Source organism: Myotis nattereri (assembly GCF_964212035.1).
Source record: "Myotis nattereri genome assembly, chromosome: 11".
Lineage (NCBI taxonomy): Eukaryota > Metazoa > Chordata > Mammalia > Chiroptera > Vespertilionidae > Myotis > Myotis nattereri.
The window spans coordinates 5,540,252-5,560,802 of NC_138086.1; the positions used below are offsets into that span (position 1 = coordinate 5,540,252).

The 20,551-nt window shown below is 46.5% G+C and overlaps 1 protein-coding gene across 1 annotated transcript in view; it reads left to right on the top strand.

Annotated features, from left to right (window-relative positions):
* KMT2C (lysine methyltransferase 2C) overlaps nt 1-20,551 on the top strand; it is a 260,224-nt gene that overhangs the window by 233,099 nt on the left and 6,574 nt on the right. Inside the window, exons 44-55 of the mRNA XM_081101731.1 lie at nt 3,725-3,937; nt 6,239-6,377; nt 6,493-6,640; nt 7,585-7,763; nt 7,918-8,054; nt 8,929-9,178; nt 10,630-10,769; nt 11,162-11,269; nt 14,402-15,521; nt 16,153-16,289; nt 17,239-17,381; nt 17,645-17,813. Of these exons, the coding sequence (XP_080957857.1) occupies nt 3,725-3,937; nt 6,239-6,377; nt 6,493-6,640; nt 7,585-7,763; nt 7,918-8,054; nt 8,929-9,178; nt 10,630-10,769; nt 11,162-11,269; nt 14,402-15,521; nt 16,153-16,289; nt 17,239-17,381; nt 17,645-17,813 (2,883 nt within the window). The remainder of the gene's footprint in view (nt 1-3,724; nt 3,938-6,238; nt 6,378-6,492; nt 6,641-7,584; nt 7,764-7,917; nt 8,055-8,928; nt 9,179-10,629; nt 10,770-11,161; nt 11,270-14,401; nt 15,522-16,152; nt 16,290-17,238; nt 17,382-17,644; nt 17,814-20,551) is intronic.

Genomic DNA, 20,551 nt, shown 5'->3' on the forward strand with positions numbered 1-20,551 from the left:
TGTTTTTCAAAACTCAGAGACGTGGTGACGCTTTTCAGATGTAACCTGGGCCTGTCAGCTGATCTCTTCCCACACCAGGCTGCTCTAACTAAAGCAAAGAAGCAAATGTGTGTCTTACTGGGAAAGCGTGTGTTTTCCATGGACCTTTGAAACACACCAGGGCTCCCTCTCAGGCAGCCCCCGTGTCGCATGTATTAACACGCAGTGCTATACAAATGCAGCCCTACACACGGGTGCTAGTTTACCTTTGTCCTTTTTCATGTATCAGTAGTTTGCTCTTTGGGTTTGCTTTTGTTTTTTATTTTTCGCTTTTACGAAGGGCCGTGTAAATACATCTTTACAAGATTCCAGCCCCCGCATTTTAATGAACTTCCATGAGATGGTTCTCAAACTGGGGTTCCTGGGTTACAGGAACAGTTTTGCTTCTTTGTCTTTCAGAAGCTGTAGTACGTTCCTGTGTACTCATAAGCTTTCCCACAGTGCTGCTCACATTGCGTTTCCATTTTTTACAGTGATACCTAGTGGTACAGAGCCTAGCTTTCGGCAAGTGTTGGCTTCCTTTTCTCTTGTTTGTTCAGTAGAGGGTGGCTGTTGAGTTGCTAGATCTATGTAATTTTTGTAAATTTCAGTTAGTGGTAATACCTTCTCAGCCTCTTTGTCACCAGCAGATATGCCCAGTCTCCAGCTACCCGCTGCCCTGCGGGACGGTGAACTCTTGCAGTGCCCTAGTGCCCTTATGTCCTCACCCTCCCACGTGCTGTGTGGCCCGCAGCTCCCCTTGGCGTTGACATCCAGCCAGTGTCTTTTTCCTTTGAGAACTCAGTTCTGGAACCGTCTTCTCCAGGTGCCTTTCTCAAACACATCTTGCAGCCCCTGCTCACGTGCTTAGCAAGGAGTCAGCACTCGGGTAGTGAAGTGAAGTCCTAATAATGGCGATCAGGTAGAGAAAGGGGTGAGGTTAATCATGTATGTGTAAATGTTTGGGTTCTGGAGGGGGTCGCAGGGGCAGGCACACTGTTAACAGGGGTAACGAGTCCTGACCACACTCCTGGCGTGGGCCATGCTGAGCACTTGTCCTGACATATCATTATCCCCACTTTGCAGATGAAGAACTTCATGTACTTAAGTCCCAAGTAGGCAACATCGTTGTGGCCGTAGTTGGATAGGCCCAGTGCTTCTCCACACTGTTCCCCCTCAGCAGCTGGGATTAGGAGAGGGCACCCTCCTCGTCGGAGTCGGGATCCCACCACTCCCATTTGGATGAGGTCCGTGTCTCAGCACTTCCCAGCTGTCGTCCGGGGAAGCACCCTTTCTATACCTTGGTCTCCTCACCTGTAAAACAGGGTCTACATCCCCTGTTGTATGGGGTTGCCACAGGGATTGCAGAAGTTAAAGCACAAATAGTGCTTGTAATATTTTATAAAAGGTTCATACCTTTGACCCACCAACTGTACATTTAGGAATCTGGCATCAGGGATGTAAGATTCTAATATGTGCAAAGATGTAACTACATGAATAGCTAAGATCCTGTCTCTACTAACAGAGAAAAAGAGAGAAAAAAACAACAACCTAGACTCACTATAGCAGCTATTGGTTAAATCATTTAATGTCTCAAAGTCTGAATGACATACAGGGTTTTCTGCAGCCATTTCATTTTGCTATGTAAGAATGTTCAGTGTCTTGGGGAACCTGTCAAGTTTAAAAAGCAGCAACCAAACAAAAGAAAGCAAAGTGCAATCTGTTGTATTTTTTAAAAATTATTTTATTTTTCAATCTGTTGTATTTTTAACAAAATACATGTAGGCACCCATAAAAGATCGCAAACAGATACATTAAAATGTTGACTATTTTTGTTAGTTTTGTTTTTTAATCCTCACCTGAGGATATTTTTCCATTGATTTTTAGAGAGTGGAAGGGAGAGGGAGAGACAGAGAGAAACATCAATGTGAGAGAGACACATTGATTGGTTGCCTCCCACATGCGCCCTGACTAGGGCTGGGATTGAGCCTGCAACCAAGGTACAAGTCCTTGACTGGAATTGAACCCAGTACCCTTCAGTCTGCAGTCCAACCCTCCACTGAGCCAAACTGGCTAAGGCAAAATGTTGACTTTTTAATCTCAGGCATACTTTCCGATGATGTTTGTGTTCTTCTATAGTTAAATGTATTCTTTGAAATGTAGTAATATCAGCTTTCTAAGGGGTTGTGAGGATTAGAGATAATCTGTGCCTGGCCCACTCACACCTACACAAGCGATTACATATTAGTCTCTTAAAAGCCAGTGAGCAATCTTAGGCACTTGCTTTGCAGACTTCAGTCCTTGGGATCAGCAGTGTGACCTCACCCAGAGCCTTTTCAGAAATGCAGAATCACATGCCCAACACAGACCTACCAACATGTTCTCATAAGATCCCAGGAAATTCCTATACATATGCAGAGAACGGCTCTAGGACTGAAGTTCCCCGAACTAATGTGTCAGAATCACCTGGAGCCCTCACTCCCAGGTGTCTGATTCAGTAGGTGTGGGTGGGGCCAGAAAACATGCATTTCCAACCCATCCAGGTGATGCACACTCTGCGGCAGTGATAGCCCTCTGAGAACCTCGAATCCGGCCCAGGTGGGTGGGCAGTCTGAACCTGCTTCCACCTCTTCTTTGTAGGAGCTAAGAATGGTTTATACAGTTTTAAATGGTTGGAAAAAAAATCTAATGAGTAATATTTTTCAACATGTGAAAATCACACTAGATTCAAGGTTCAGTGTCCATGAATTTAAGTTTTATTGGGACACAGCCAACTTTGTCATTTATGGATTATCCATGGCTCCTTTGCAGTATTGGGCTGAGAACTGAATCGTTGGGACAGATGCTGTACGGCCCACAGAGGCTAAGATGTTTACTACGTGGCGCTTTGCAGAAAAATGTGCTGTCCATGCTCTAACCCATTTAGATTATACCTGGAAACTATAATCTTCAAAACCCTTAAAGATTCATTAAAAGAAGTTCAGCAGCTATAGTTGCCTATAGCAAATTTAGAAATAATGGCCCTAAAGAAAACTCCTGTAATTTTAGGTATCAATAGCACTGACTTTAAAACCTCTTCAAGGACTGATTTATTCTCACTTCTTAATTATAAAGACAAAAGTAAAGAAAGGTTTGTTGGCTATCAGGTAAGTTCTTTTTCATCGACTCCAAGTAAACAGCAATAGGCAGTGAGTCGAATGCATGATTGGGAGCGGATCTACATGCCCCGTGTTGTTGTTTATTGATCCGAGGCCAGTTCTCAACTAGAGGTGGGCAAGGTAAGGCTTCTCTGGAGCCTCCATTGTCCCGCTGGCCTTGTACTTACCCACGCCGCAGGGGGGCCCAGGACCCCTCAGCCAGACCCTGTGCGCAGGACACAGCAGGGACTGGAGGTCTGGCCTGTCGCCGGCTCAGCACGGCTCGGCTGTGCTCCAAGTCAGGCTGTAGCAGTGCTTCCTCTGGGAGAGAAAGGAGCCAACTGAGGAGTTCTGCTCTTACCTCCAGCTTTGCCGCTCACCGACTGCCACACTTGAGAACGCTTGAAGAAAGGGATGATGCTTTCAGAAAACAGTGAGAGCACTCGATGCCACTGTCTCCCCTCCTGAATTTTACTCCTCATGTTAGGAATGTGTGTCAGGGATTAGTATGAACTGCAAATCCATGTGTTAACAGTCCACTTACTTCTTAACTTTTCCAATTACATTAGCAAACTCTGGGAGCTCACACGCAAGGTGGTTTTGGATGTGGTAACAACCAGCTGCCAAAAGTAGATGGAGGAAGTGAAACCAAGAAACCACGAGGCAAACGGACCCAGAGGACGGGGGAGAAGGCAGCTCCTCGCTCAAAGAAAAGGAGAAAGGACGAGGAAGAGAAGCAGGCCGTGTGTTCTAGCAGCGACGCCTTTACCCACCTGAAGCAGGTGAGCCTTTCAAGGATGTGAGAACAGCAAATGCATTTTTAGCCCTGAAGTAGAGAGTTACAGGGATAAAACATATCTCAGCAAGGAGCCCAGTGAGTTCCTGTTTGCAAAACTGCAGCTTATCCTGTTGGCCCCGAAAGCACAGCACAAATGCATTGGCAGGTGATGGTCAGGGCAGCCGCTCAGCAGCTCAGCAGCAGAGGAACTCTGTCCGCAGTACCTGGGAGTCTAAACACACAGACGTGCAGCTGCTGGTCTACCCCAGGCAGCGCTGCTTGCGGACCTTGTAATTGTCACCAAGGTGGGGCGTGGCCTCTGAGAGGTGCTACTGGGCACCAGGCCTGGCTCACACCGTCGCTCTTGCTGAGCAAAGATAAGGATGTGGTTTCCTTGTTAGATGCCTGGTAGCATCTCCTTAAAACAGACAAGAGTGGAGCCTATTTTAAAGTAGCTCTTAAAGATTCAGCAGTCTCTCATTTATTCCAGCATTTTGCTACTTGAAATTTTTAAGTCTTATTTTTCTCAAGCCTGTTTGACTAAGTTGCCTCGGGTCTTAGAAAAGTTGAGAATCGCCCTGTTTTGTTTGCCGTGTACATTACTCTTAAATGTGTTTTTTAATAGCAGCTCTCTCTGCTCCCTCTAATGGAACCAATCATTGGAGTGAACTTTGCGCACTTTCTTCCTTATGGCAGTGGCCAATTTAATAGTGGGAATCGACTTCTAGGAACTTTTGGCAGTGCTACCCTTGACGGGGTTTCGGATTACTATTCTCAGTTGATCTACAAGGTATGTTTCTTTGCCAAGGTGTCACCTCGCTTCCTCGCTGGATACGTAGCAGCATTGGCAGAGCTTGTCTCATTTTTTCCGTCTAGTTTACATCTAATCTTCCAAGTTTCATTTAAACACCAGTTTAGCTACAAGGTTAACATTATCTGGTGAAGTGTTTCTGATGTGAACATTTGAGATTTTTGTAGAGGAAAGATTGAAAATTGTGAAAAATATCCATTGTGTATTTCCGTGGTGGAGAAAACACAGGGTGGGGCAGAAATAGGTTTACAGTTGTGAGTATGCAAAGTAATTTATTCTTGTATTATTACTTATTAATTACTGAATTATTTTCCACACGAGCAACTATAAACCTACTTTTGTCCCATCATGTATTTCCCTATAACCTTTATTAACTCTTAAAACAAATCTAAGTTAATAGTAAATGATGAGGATTAAAACTATAGTTAGGAATTTACCCTGGAAAATTAAATGAAAAATATTTTTAAATGTATTTTATTTAATTAGGTACTAATTGCAATTATGCATTAATTCTTAGACTACTAAAATATCAAACCTAATCAGGTTTATCTTTTACACCAAGTTTTATAAAAGCCTCATTAGACACTCTTCGTTTTACATCTAACTTCTGCAAAAACAAATCTTTTTTGCAACAATATTTGAGAGTATCGCCTGTTTTCCTGAGGACTTCTCTTCTCACTTTACTGTTCAGCCTGTTCCCGGTGATGCTCATTTCTGCTGGTGTTGGCTTTCTCTTCAGCTAGAGCTGGCCTGCCTCTCGTAAATGCCTTCTGTCTGCTGCAAGCTGTTCTCCAGCACAACTGCGTCTTCATGAAACCCTTGGTCTCTGTCAGATTAGCATTTCACCTTGCCCTTGATTTGCATGTTGTTATTGGTAGATTCCCACAATCAAAAGTAAATGACAAATTGGTGACAAAGGTGAAGCAGGGAGAAATGTTTGGAGGAGGAACTACATTTGTGAATGACTCAGTCATTTTAGTATTATTGCTCCTGCTTTTGCTTAGAGATTTTGGACAATCCAGATTCTAATATCTAGGATGTGAGTTGCAATGATAGAATTAGGGCCACAAATTCTCAATTTTTTATAGAACTGGGGCATATCTTAATGAGAATTTAATAAAGGAATTTTTGAGAACTTTCTACAATTTATTGCTTGAATTTTAAAACTGTCCTTCACTGGCTACAGCTTGAAAGGAGTTGTATAGGATTGGATCAGGTGTAAATTTGCTTCTTGCTGTCAAAGCTGAGCGCTCAGGCTGGGCCGAGTAAGTGAAGGAGAACATGCTCACGCTGTTGTGAGTGTTTGTCCCGCTAGAAAGCCTCGTGGCTTGGACACTTATTTTTTTTCTTGGTGTGAGTTAGGAAGAGGCACCTTGATCACATTTCTGTAGCCTTGCTCCCATGTGCTAAGAATTCACAGAACTATATTTTACAAGGTCATGGCTTATTTGCTCAGTAGCATGTAATTTAAAATTTTTTGGTCTCCTGCAGCAGAATAATTTAAGTAATCCTCCAACACCCCCTGCCTCTCTTCCTCCTACACCACCTCCTGTGGCCTGTCAGAAGATGGCAAATGGCTTTGCGACAACTGAAGAGCTTGCTGGAAAAGCCGGAGTGTTAGTGAGCCACGAAGGTATGATGGGGCCTCGCTGGGACCCCTTGAGGAGTGTGCCTTGGCCAGCGGACGGGTGGTCTTCCCACGCAGCAGTTCTGACTAAACGTCTTCACGGTTGTGTTTGCTCTTCCAGTTACCAAAAGCCTCGGACCTAAACCATTCCATCTGCCGTTCCGACCGCAGGACGACTTGCTGGCCAGAGCCATTGCCCAAGGCCCAAAGACCGTCGATGTGCCGGCGTCACTGCCCACACCGCCTCACAACAACCAGGAGGAGTTAAGGTGGTAGCTCTTTTTTTTCACAGTATTTTGTAGTTATTCCATATTTGTGTAATGTATGTTTGTATGTATAATGATGTCTGTAGGAATACCCTGTAAAAACATTTAAGGGGCAAAATTTGGTGAATAATTTTCTTCAGAATTTGAAGTTTATAAAGCATTCTTGCTATTAAACAAAATTTGTTTGTGAATTCTTGAAGTCTCATAATAATCAGATAGACATTAAGACAAAGGGAATTTCCATGTAAAATATTTTAAAAGGTCATTGTCCTTTATAAGCTGTGAATGTGATTGATTTGGATTATTGATGCTCGCAGAGTCTAAAGTAGAAGGCAAGTCACAGGCATCAGAGATGCTTATTTCAGGACTTTCCTGTGCAGTTTTGTGACTTCTTTGTGTCAGTTCTTTAGTCCCAGGAATCTAACTGGGGGCTATAGGTGCTTCCGTGCTTCATCAGGTCCTTCTGTCTCCCTTGGAAGATTTGATAACTACCTTCTACTTGATGAGATAGCATTCAGTCTAAGCCTCTTACTTAATTAATGAGGCAGCTGTGGCCCAAGCGGAGAAGTGACTGGTTCAGATTGCGAACCCAGGTCTCCTTTTCCTCCTGTGCCGCTGCCAGAAATCGAAGTCTGACTCGAGAGCAGCTGGGGGCGGCGGCCTCTAGTGTGCGTGGGTACCCCGGGCAGCAGTCCACCCGTGCCGGCTTCCCCAGGGACTCAGTCCACAAGCTGTGCTTGGGTCTCCTTTCGCATGGCAGCATCTCCCCGGGGAGGAGTGGGGTTCATGGGGTGTCCCACACTCTTTAGCCTGAGACCACACTTGTCCTCCAACCCCATTTTCCTTGGCAGCCTCTAGCTTCTCATGCCACTGCCATGTCCAGAGAACCTCACGGTCCCTCTGGTGGAAGGGCCCACATTGATGTGTCGCATTGATTTTTCTTGTAGGATGCAGGACCACAGTGCCGACCGGGACAGTCCTGACAGCTTTGTCCCCTCATCCTCTCCTGAAAGCGTGGTGGGGGTGGAAGTAAGCAGATACCCTGATTTGTCCTTGGTCAAGGAGGAGCCCCCAGAGCCTGTGCCGTCCCCCATCATTCCGATTCTTCCCAGCAGCGCCGGCAAAGGTAGGAGAGACCTCGCTTGGCCTTTTCTGGCAGTGTGCTGATCTACTAAAGCTCACATTTTGGTTTTGAAAAACATTAACATTCGGTCTTCCCTGTCTCCCTCCCTCCCTCTCTTCCTTTTTCGTCCCCCCGTGTCCCCCCCCCCCGCTTTCAGGTTCTGAGTCTAGACGGAATGACATTAAAACTGAGCCCGGCACTTTCTTGTTCTCACCACCTTTTGGTTCTTCACCAAACGGCCCCAGGTCGGGTCTAATATCCGTGGCCATCACTCTGCATCCAGCAGCTGCTGAGGTAAAGCTCACGTGGGTTCTCAGCATCCCAGCACGTGTCCCGTATTTAAAGCTGTCACAGGCGGCTTTGCATGAAGTGGTATCGCAGGTCCCAGAGGATAAAGGAGGAAGGTTGGGTTAGGGTGCGTCGTCACTTAGACACCTGGCTGCTTGGAATACTGCAAACATGCATTAGGTTGGTCTGAGCCTAAGTCCAGGTTCAAAAGGGCAGAAGGAAGTTAGAGTTCTCATTTTTTAATTAAAGGATGTGTACTTTAGAGAACTCTTTACAGTGAAACCTTTTGATAACTGTTTACACATAGATAATTAAGCAGTGAAAAACAGCTATGAACAGTACAATTTTATGGAAGCAAGATATAAACCTTGTTCAGGTGGCAGCTGCTTGTATCAAACAGGAGTGAATTGCTGAGTTGTTTCTTAACTCTTAATTCTCCGAGGACATTTCATTGCTGCCCAACCTAGTCTCAGGGCGTGACATTCTGGTGGTCACGAGACCCTGTGTTCTCGGGACGCTTCAGCCTGGTGTCCGGAGCTGGACAGAGTCCGTGCCCGACACATCTGAGCAGCTGTGAAGCAGGTGCCATCTGGCTCGTTCCCCTGGTGTGTCCTGGCACTACACTGTCCAGTCCTAAGTTATCTAAAGTGTTTCGTGCTCTTTACCATCGGGAGTCCTTGCAGGAGCACTTCTGTTGATGAAAACTTAACTTAGAATCTGGTCCATTAAAGCAGGGTTTTCCATGAGGCCCTGTGTGGAAATAGCAGCTCCTGGGTTTCTTGCAGGGTGTGTGTCATGCAAACAGCATGTCTCCTAAGTAGGAGCATCGCCAGGGAGGCACTGGGTGGGTGACCTGTCCTCACTTACCTTTTTGTTTTAGAACATCAGCAGCGTTGTGGCTGCGTTTTCCAACCTTCTTCACGTCCGAATTCCTAACAGCTATGAGGTTAGTAATGCTCCAGACGGTCCATCCGTGGGTTTGATCAATAGCCACAGAGTAAACCCAGGTTTGGAGTATCGACAGCATTTATTTCTTCGTGGGCCTCCACCAGGATCTGCGAACCCTCCCAGATTAGCAAGCTCTTACCGGCTGAAGCCGCCCCATGTACCATTTCCACCAACAAGCAATGGTGAGCTGGTTTCCATTTTCACTTTAGATTCATTCTGCATTCAGAAGTTATGCTTATTCTCTTGAAAATTTCACTTTAATTTTTAACAATAACAGGTAGCTAGTTGGTCTGTGGGGCTCAGTGAATTAGGCCCTGGGCATGTTCTGTCTTCTGCAGGGTGATTTGGCTTGTGGTGCTGGGGTGTGTATGATGTGCTGTCAACCAGGAAGCATTAGAGCAGTTACCCAGAAGCAGCTTTGTTCTTTGCACGCCCAGACCTCCCGTCCCACCCCTGCTGGCTTCACCTGTGCCTAGAGGGCTGGCAGCTCTACTTGTTCCTTTCCTCCCATCACCACCACCCCCCCCCCCCTTGCTTCCCCTGCATCGTCTGCAGGGGGCCTTCCCCAGACCTCTCCCCTCCTGCCTGTGGTCTGGTCTCCTCCTCACTCTGCTTCCGCCCCTTTTCAGTTGGTCCTGGCCTGTTTTTATCCTTATGCTGCCATTAGGCCCAGCAGCGTCCTCGACCTCATCTCTGAGCTCCGACAGAGTTGCCTGGGTTGGGTTTTGAACTCTAAGCTCTAGCTGTTCCTGGCGCCCCATTTTCCCCGCTTCTTGCTTCCTCCTGCCATGCCCTACGTGAGTCCTATCATTTTTATCTTGGCCCTGGAACTTTGCTCATCCCTCTTTGTCCATTTGTATTTAAGACTCTCATGCACGTATCTTTTCATTTCTCACAAAATGTTTTTGTATCATCTTAATCCTCAAGCAAAAGTGACATCTCTCCCCTGACTCGCTGTGCACTTAGACTGGAGGGTGGTGTGCTGTGGGTCCTTCCTGCTCTGACGACCAGCATTCTCTTCCCAGCTGCTTGAGAATGGCTGCGACCCTCTATTTGTACCCTGGTGCCGTGCACATAATAGATACCCAGTATGCATTGCTTGGAAGATAAGATTTTTATTAATTAGCTAGAGGCCTGGTGCACAAAATTCGTGCACGGGGGCAAGGGAGGTTCCCCTCAGCCCAGCCTGCACCCTCTCCAATCCGGGACCCCTCGGGGGACGTCTGATGGCCGGTTTAGGCCTGATCTCGGGGAACGGGCCTAAACCAGCAGTAGGACATCCCTCTCACAATCCGGGACCGCTGGCTCCTAACTGCCTGCCTGCCTGCCTGGTCACCCCCAACTGCCCCCCCTGCCGGCCTGGTTGCCCCACACAGCCTGCTGTTAAGTCGTTTGGTCATCCCTTGCTAACCCCCCTGCTGGCCTGGTTGTCCCACTGAGCCTGCTGGTTGGTCGTTGCTGTTACTGTGATGGCGTCCCAGACAATTTGCATATTCCTCTATTATTATTATAGATAAAGAATCATATAGGTCAGTTAAATGAGCCATTGTAATAAGTTGGTGGAGCACAATTTTACACTATTACCACTTTGTGTTATTGGTTATTTCATCACTGACGAAGCTCTTGCCTTCAGGTCTTTCTGGATACAAGGATGCTGGTCATGGAATCTCAGAGAGCGAGGCACTTAGAACACGGTGGTGTTGTCACTGCAAAGTGGTGGTTCTTGGCGGCGGGGTGCGGAAGTCTCTCAGAGACCTGGCCTTTGTGAGCAAGGTACTTGGACTTCCCTTCTCCACGGGCGTGTCCTGAGCAGGGCTCTGCCCCTTTGTTTGGTCATCCCCCGTGGTGACTCCATGGGACACACACTCCTGGGAGCAGCCTTGGCGTATATTTGACAGACTTAAAACCAAGTAGCTACAACAGACTTAATGTTGGATATTATGAAAACACATTTAAATGGGAATGGAATGTAGATAGTAAAGTTTATTTTCATAAATTCATTTTCTCTGGTTAAATTATTATGCTAAATAGACACGCAGTCATCTTTTACTTGTAAGATAGGAAGCTGCTTCACTTTAACATAGGATAAAACCAACAGCACATCGATCTTGTTTTATTAAATTATGACATGTTGAGACCCCCACACACTTCTCTTTGCTTTTCAGGATTCCTGCGAGAGCTCCGGTAGAGTGGAGAAGGACATTGTCTTTTGTAGCAATAACTGCTTCATTCTTTACTCATCGACTGTACAAGCAAAAATCTCAGAAAGCAAGGTAAAACCAGTAGTTTTAATTAATCAATGCGCAGTGAGTGACTTCTGTGTCCTGGGGACACGTCAGAGCGTGAACAGTTCCCAGAGCTCCGGTGGAGGAATCTAAGCCGGTGCTGCTCAGGTTGAGAGCAGTTCCAACAACTCTCTGTCCATGTTGTCATTTCAGATTCGATAAGTTATTTGACGAGTGGATAAGCTTGAATTATATCTTGAAAGTTCAGAATGGAATAAAACACTAATATTAAAATGTTTAATTTTACTTACTTAGTTACACATATCTTAATTTAATTACAACTATAAAATATTATTTTTATTGATCTTATCCCAACTGGAAAACCTGTTCACAAACACAATTTAAGTCTCCTCATGTATTTTGGGAAGAAATTGTTTTGCTTGTAACATGGTGGAAATGGTCTACTTCATTTGATTTTGTGTAATTTAAGTGTATCTATGTGTAGTTGATGCAAACATTTGTTTTTCTAGAACATTGTATCTGTTTTTATTGTTATTATTTTTTACTTTTAAACTTATTTTTAATTACATTTGACATGCAGAATTCTGTTACTTTCAGGTGTACGCTGTACAGATAGATTCATATACCTTATGAAGTGATTCCCCCAATAAGTTATATACCCATCTGGCATCATATATAATTACTGCAATATTATTGACTATATTCCCCATGGTGTACTTTACATTCCCACAGTTATTTTTATATCTGGCAATTTATATTACTTAAATTCCTTTTACCTTTTTTGCTCATACCCCAAACTCTCCCATCTGGTGACCATTAGTTTGGTCTCTGTTTTTGTTTTGTTCATTTATTTTGTTTCTTTAAAGATTCCATATGTAAGTGAGCCATACAGTATTTGTCTTTATCTGACCTATTTCACTTAGCATAATACCCTCTAGGTCCATCCATATTGTTGCAAATGGCGCGATTTCATTCTTTTTATGGCTGAGTATTATATACCGCATTTCTTTATCCATTTGTCTATTGATGGGCATTTAGGTTGATTCTGTATCTTGGCTATTGTGAATAATGCTGCAATGAACGTGGGGGTGCGTATATCTTTTCAAATTAGTGTTTTGGATTTCTTCTGCTGAACACCCAGAATGGAATTGCTAAGTCATGTAGTAGTTCTATTTTTCATTTTTTTAAGAAACTTCCATACTGCTGTGTTTTTTAAAATATAGGTGACTTGCATTTTCCTCAATATTAATTTTTAAATGTGGAAATTTTAGGTGTTTTTAAAAATATATATTTTTCTGATTTCAGAGAAGAAGAAAGAGAGAAACATCAATGATAAGAGAGAATCATTGATTGGCTGCCTCGTGCACACCCCCTACTGGGGATCAAGGCTGTAACCTGGGCATGTGCCCTGACTGGGAATTGAACTTTGACCATCATAGGTTGATGATCAGCCACTGAGGCCTGCTGGCCGGGCCCCATACTGTTTCCCACAGTGACTACACAGTCTGCATTCTCACCAAGTGCACGAGGGTTCCCTTTTCTCTACCTCCTTGCCAGCACTTGTTGTTTGTTCATTTCTTTCTTTTTTTTATTTTTACTTTTTAATCCTCACCCGAGGATATTTTCCCACTGATTTTTAGAGAGAGTGGAAGAAAGAGGGAAAGACAGAAATAAACATTGATGTGAGAGAAACACATTGATTGGTTGCCTCCTGCACAAACCCTTGACCAGGGCCCGGGCCAGGGAGGAGCCTGCAACCCAACTGAGGTATGAGCCCTTGACCGGACTTGAACTCGGGACCCTTCAGTCCACAGGCTGACACTCTATCCACTGAGCCAAACCGGCTGGGGCATTTGTTCATTTCTTTCTGTTTTTTGTTTGTTCATTTCTCGATGATAGTCATTCTGACAGGTGTGAGGTGATATCTCATTCTGGTTTTAATTTGGGGTTCCCTGATGATTATTGACATTGAGCATCTTTTCCTGTTGGCCATCTGTATGGTGGACAATGTATTTTCAGTTATTTGCATGGAGGACAGCTTTCCCTCATGCAGTAACACTGCCCGTCATTCCTCCTTCCAGATTATTGCTCTCATGTGTCTTTCTTTTTTAAAAAATATATTTTATTGATTTTTTTTTTTTTTTTACAGAGAGGAAGGGAGAGGGATAGAGAGTTAGAAACATCGATGAGACAGAAACATCGATCAGCTGCCTCCTGCACATCTCCCTACTGGGGATGTGCCCGCAACCAAGGTACATGCCCTTGACCAGAATCGAACCTGGGACCTTTGAGTCTGCAGGCCGACGCTCTATCCACTGAGCCAAACTGGCTAGGGCTCATGTGTCTTTCTTAAAAGAAGATCCCAGGGACTCTTATTTTTTAACAGGCAGTGGGCCGACATGATAAATAAGTTTAGACTTGAACTTAGTTTGTTAGCCCCCTGAAAGAAGGAATGGCTTATCTCCAGTTTCTTTAGTCAATGCAGTGCCAGCCGGCTTCTGGGTTCTACATGAGGTGCGTCTTCTTTCAGGTACCTTGCAGGATGGGGTGCCTGAGAAGAGGGAACATGTTGGGGGTTATTGGCTTAGGGGATGTGACCTAAAGGGAAACTGTTGGACTCTTTCAGCCGCTGAATTCGAACCTGGCAGCCTCAGAGAACAGTTACTTGCTTATTACAGGGGACTTCTCCCTTCCTTTCACATTTATGCCAATAATTCAGCCAAGATGAACAGACAGGAGGTTCAGAGAGTGGGGACAAGCTCATAAAAGATTATCTTGAAGCTCTTGGTTTACCAAAAGGGCTGTTCCATTGTACAAATTAAATTCTCTAGCTTCTCTACAGCACCAGTTTTTCTGAGCTTAGTATGATTAGGAAGAGGAATGTCAAAGAAGGGTGAGGAGCAGAGCTGCTCTGGAATTTGGCTTCGTAGAGAAGGCCTGCGAGGAGCCCACCCGTAGCTGGCTCCCTCCCTCAGCCCTTGCTGTCCAGACTGACACCTTAGGCGTCCGACACTGGCTGCTGTTGGCCTGAGTCCTCACCACTTGCAGACCCTCACCTCCCCCTGCCCGCCACACACTGTCACTCTCTATTGCTTGACTTCTCATTTCCTCAAAAACTGCTTTCAGAACTTGTGAATTACTCTCCTTTTTTTTGGCCAGGATTCCATTCCTTCGTTGCCCCAGTCACCGATAAAAGAGACGCCTTCCCGGGCGTTCCATCAGTACAGTAACAACATCTCCACTCTGGACGTGCACTGCCTCCCGCAGCTCCAGGAAGACGCTTCTCCTCCAGCCTCTCCTCCCATCAATTTCCCTCCAGCTTTTGAAGCAGCCAAAGTTGAGGCAAAGCCAGATGAGCTTAAGGTCACAGTCAAGTTAAAGCCTCGGCTGAGAACTGCCCCTGGTGGGTTTGAAGACTGCAGGCCAGTGAGTAAGAAGTGGAGAGGAATGAAGTGGAAGAAGTGGAGCATTCACATCGTCATCCCCAAAGGCACGTTCCCACCGCCTTGTGAGAACGAGATCGACGAGTTCCTGAAGAAGCTGGGCACTTCCCTGAAGCCCGACCCGGTGCCCAGGGACTACCGCAAGTGCTGCTTCTGTCACGAGGAAGGGGATGGCCTGACAGACGGGCCGGCTAGGCTGCTCAACCTTGACTTGGATCTGTGGGTCCACTTGAACTGTGCTCTGTGGTCCACGGAGGTCTATGAGACCCAGGCGGGTGCCTTAATCAATGTGGAACTAGCCCTGAGGAGAGGCCTGCACATGAAGTGTGTCTTCTGTCATAAAATGGGTGCCACCAGTGGGTGCCACCGATTGCGGTGCACCAACATTTATCACTTCACCTGCGCCATGAAAGCACAGTGCATGTTCTTTAAGGATAAAACTATGCTTTGTCCCATGCACAAACCAAAGGGAATTCATGAGCAGGAATTAAGCTACTTCGCGGTCTTCCGGAGGGTTTATGTGCAACGGGATGAGGTGCGACAGATTGCCAGCATCGTGCAGCGAGGCGAACGCGACCACACCTTCCGCGTGGGGAGCCTCATCTTCCACACGATCGGCCAGCTGCTCCCACAGCAGATGCAGGCGTTCCACTCCCCCAAAGCGCTCTTCCCTGTTGGCTACGAAGCCAGTCGGCTGTACTGGAGCACACGCTACGCCAACAGGCGCTGCCGCTACCTGTGCTCCATCGAGGAGAAAGATGGGCGCCCCGTGTTCGTCATCAGGATCGTGGAGCAGGGCCACGAAGATCTCGTCCTAAGTGACACCTCACCCAAAGGTGAGCCGCCGCTGGTATGCTCCGCAGCGCTAGGTACTCGGCTGCTGTTAGGTTGTGAATGTTTTTGGTCAGTATTTCCATGTGGGTTTTTTTTTTATCATGTTTGTTTCATACTTTATAGAGTGGATTTTTCATTTACAAATGCGAATCTGAACTTGTTTTTGTGATTCTACCTTGCTCTTCGTTGTACAGTTTTTTAAACACTTGCTAGACTTACTCTAAATCAGAATATATATTCAAACACAGATTTGATGAAATAAATAGGAAAATTTGTTGATAAAAGGTTGGGGACATTTAGATTGGGGTCCCTCTTCTTAATGTCACTGAGAAGGCAGCGTCCATCTGCGTATACTGTTTTACTCAGCAGCATTAGCTATTCAATGCAGAGCTAGCAATGAGACAGTTTTGACCTCCAGGGTTAAGTCTCGGTTGTCATGGGCACTTTTGATGGTGAAAGTACTGGGGAACTGCGTGAGGCTTGTCGGCTCCTCACTGCCTCCCTTGGCGCCTGGGGTGTCTGGGAGGCTTGCTCATCTTTCTGCTCTGGGTTTTATGCTGCATCCTGCTTGCCTTTCTATTTAGCTGAAAGTTCATTTGTCATGCAAACTTTTTTTTTGGTCCATCTGTACAGGTGTTTGGGATAAAATTTTGGAGCCCGTGGCTTGTGTGAGAAAACAGTCTGAAATGCTCCAACTTTTCCCAGCGTATTTGAAAGGAGAGGATCTGTTTGGCCTGACTGTGTCTGCGGTGGCCCGGATTGCGGAATCAGTGAGTGCCGACGAGGCGGGCGATGCGCACAGTGTGGCCCTTGGACCACGTGCTGTGGATGGCCTCGCCTCTCCAATGAGGCGTCTGTGTTCCCGTCACTCATGCCGTCCGGGGCTCCCTCCCCGCTTCTCTGAGGCCCCCTGCACTTCATGAGGGTGCTGTGCCCACCCCTGACGGGGATGTTTGTGGCTACTGTCAGGTTACAGGACGCATGTCTTCTCTGACATCTCTCTGTCATCTTTTAATATTACAAGCGTGTTTGCCAATGAGTCCCTCACAGTGTTGGAAAGTTGCGTGACTATAAGGCATTATTTTCAAGAGTTAAAGCTCATTGATGAGCTTTCTTGGGAAAAGCTACTGAGTAATATGCCTCGTTGCTTCCTGTGCTAGAGAGCCCTGCCTAAATGCCGTGTGTCTAGTGTGCCCACAGAGCAATGTGCTCACTACAAAGGTGTCCTAGAAAAGACCTTAACATAGAAAGTATTTTACAAGTAGCCTTGAGCTTTACTACCCGCTCTCCTGGGACACTGATGTGACAGCCTCCTCATGTCAGAGTCGACTTGGGGAAGTGAGAAGTGATCATGAAAGTAAACCATGGAAATGATTTGAAACTGTACTTACTGGCCATTTTAAAATTCCAAGCAGAGACATGAAAGTTGATACTGACGTTGTGAATTAGTATGCTGGCATCCTCAGCCCTAAAATCCCACAGGCAAGCACGCTGGTTTTCCTCAAGGAGCATTTGCCAGCTAAGGTCTGCTTTGAAACGGAACTTACCTGTTCATACTTCAGTAGAGCCGAGTGTAGGCTGATCTTGTTAACATAAGTTACATTTTGAAGATGTTGATAAGTTATTTCCATACAACTTGGGCCATCCTTTCACCAGCTCAAGACTGCCTGTCGTCTTAATCGATTGAGTTAACTTTTTGTCTATTTTGCTTCCTTTCAGCTCCCTGGGGTTGAAGCATGTGAAAACTACACCTTTCGATATGGCCGAAATCCTCTCATGGAACTTCCTCTTGCCGTTAACCCCACAGGTTGTGCCCGTTCTGAGCCTAAAATGAGTGCCCATGTCAAGAGGTTTGTGTTAAGGTATTTTGTTTTAACTTCACATAGTACAGCCCAGGGTTTCTAGGCGTCTTAGTGGTTTTGTGCTTGATTTGTCTGCTGCTTACAAACCCTGTGTCCCTGGCTGTGTCTGTGCCCGACCACATCAGAGGACGCGCCCTGCGCTCTGCTAGGCGGCTTCTGTGCATGCCCCCGCCGTGCGCGTTGGAACTGGCCGGGCTTCGGCGGGACTGGAGATGTCTTCAGTTCTCCTTTTCTTCTCTCCCGCTGCTACACCCTGCCTGCAGGCCTCACACCTTGAACAGCACCAGCACCTCCAAGTCCTTCCAGAGCACAGTCACCGGGGAGCTGAACGCCCCTTACAGCAAGCAGTTTGTTCATTCCAAGTCGTCGCAGTACCGGAGGATGAAGACCGAGTGGAAGTCCAGTGTGTACCTGGCCCGGTCTCGGATTCAGGTGGGAAAGACGTCTCTGGAAAGGAGAGCGGGTGGCATCTAGCATTCGGGAGAGAAGCGTCCAGTGTGTGGAAAGGGTTGCACATGGCTGTGGGGACGGGCATGTTTTCTAAGTCACAGCAGACCGTTGGTTGATAACACTAGCAAGCCCACACGCAGTCGCTGGGCATGTACATTTCGCTTCCCGAGTGGACAGACTGTGTTGGACTCCACACCTTTGCTCAGGGGAACAGGTAGCACTGGCCTCTGTGTACACATGCGTCTTTCAAGCACTTGTGAGCAATCCAATGAAAATAGTTGCGAAGCGTGCTCCTGTTCCGGAAGCTACCTGTGGGATGTTGCACAGGTGAAGCCGTCTGGGGCTCAGCATGTAACTCCCTTCCTCACAGCCAGAGGCCGCACAGCGCCTCCCCTCGGGTGTCCCAGGCTGAAATCACCAGGTTCTCTGACCTACTCTCAGGCTCTGCCGCCCTGACTTCACCCCCGTTTCCCCATCTGCATCTTTGCAGACCTGCCTGTCTCCTTCCAGCCTGCCCCACTCAGAAGCCATTGGGGCCCCTTCACACGGAGTCTCCTCTGCAGGCCCTGTCTGTGCTGTCTGGCTTGTTCCTTCCTGGGAGCCTCTTCCCCCTCGGAAAGATCTTATGATCCTTTCTTTATTCTTGACTAGAGGCCTGGTGTGCAAAATTCGTGCACCAGTAGGGTCCCTAGGCCTGGCCAGCCATCGGGGCCAATTGGGGCCTTCCTTCTGGCTGCAGGCCGAGGCCTGCCTTCATTCCACGCCACCCCCCTGGTGGTCAGCGCACGTCATAGCGAGCGATTGAACTCCCGGTCAAACTCCTGAGGGGACACTTAGCATATTAGCCTTTTATATAGAGAGATATTTGGGAATTTAACAAAAATGTGCTGTGTTAGCGTCTGATTCCACACTGATGAGCCCTTTCATCCTGGAGCAAGATGACCTTCAGTCTCAGGGACTTGCCACGTGCATTCTTTCCCCGCACTCCTCTGTTTGCACCTCTGGGCACATACCTGCCCCCTGAGACCCGGGATCTCGGCGTGGACTCCAGACCAGCAGCAGCAGCAACATGCTCTGGGGCCTTCAGCGCAGCCAGAGGGTCCCGTCTTGTATCCGCCCTTCTCACTCCTTCTCTCTTGGTTTCCTTGCACTGAGACTTCTGCCAAGCTGCTAATTTTTTTAAATTAGCTAAGCGCCCTTTCTGCTCTTCTCTTTTATCTGGTATCTTGTTTTTACAATTTGAATGCAGTGTCTGCCTTCAGCTGTTGCCGCAAGAACAGAGCCTCTCCCGATCCTGGGACGAGAGCTCCCCGCGGCTCCCGGCAGCGGTGCCCTTCCCCTCTGCCTGGGCGGCTCAGTGCTCTCCCCCATTCCTCTCGCCGTCACTGTAATGGCCTCGGCGCTACCTGCCTTCAGGCTGTCGTCTCACACCCGAAGGTTCTTGCCCTTCTCCATTCTGCCTCCCAGGTGCTGGGTGCTCCTCCCTCTGCGGCCCAGCCTCACTGTGAGCATCAGGGAATGTGGGTGCGCTACACGCTTTGGCATTGTTTTCACGAATCCTTAGTCTCTAGACCAGCCGTGGGCAAACTACGGCCCGCCCGTTTGAAATGAATAAAACTAAAAAAAAAAAGACCGTACCCTTTTATGTAATGATGTTTACTTTGAATTTATATTAGTTCACACAAACACTCCATCCATGCTTTTGTTCCGGCCTCCGGTCCAGTTTAAGAACCCATTGTGGCCCTCGAGTCAAAAAGTTTGCCCACCCCTGCTGTAGACCAACGGAGGTGGCTCTGTCTCCTCTTCAACGGCCGTGATGCTCCATGTTGTTGATGAGCTTTGATTAATTAAACCGTCCACCTACTGACAAGCATTTATTTTCTTTACAACTTTTCCCAATGTAACCATCAGTCTCTTGTATCTCTTGTGTGTTGGTAGCTGTGATTGCTTGTTTCTTCCTGTATCCACTGAGACTGTTTTCCCATTTGTAGTAAATGTTACAGCCTATTTATTTATTTATTTATTTATTTACTTATTTATTTTGCCAGCCGGCTAAGTGTAGACTGGTATTGTTACTTTAATTATGAATGAACAACTTTTTTTTAAGCTTTATTGTTGAAAGTATTACATAGGTCCTCCTTTTTCCCCCATTAATCTCTTCCTCCCGCTCCCTTCCTCTTCCCCACCCCCCAGGCCCTCACCATGCCATTGTCTGTGTCTACGGGTTATGCATATATGTATACAAGTTCATTGGTTGGTCTCTTCCCACCCTCCCTTGCTTTCCCTCTGAGGTTCAGTAATCTATTCATGCTTCTATAAATCTGGGTCTATATTTGATCATCAGTTTATTTGGTTCATTAGATTCTACATATGAGTGAGATCATGTGATACTTATCTTTCTCTGGCTTATTTCGCTCAGCATATCACTCTCCAGGTCAATTATTGCTGTTGCAAATGGTAAGAGTTCTTTTTTTATTGCCACATAGTATTCCATTGTGTGAATGTACCATAGTTTTTTATCCACTCATCTGCTGACAGGCACTTAGGCTGTTTCCAAGTCTTAGCTGCTGTAAATTGCACTGCTGTGAACATAGGGCTGCTTCTGTTCTTTCTGATGAGTTTTAGGTTTCTTAGGATATATTCCTAGAAGTGGGATGACTGGGTCAGATGGGAGTTCTGTTTTTAATAATTTGAAGACAGTCCACACAGTCTTCCACAAT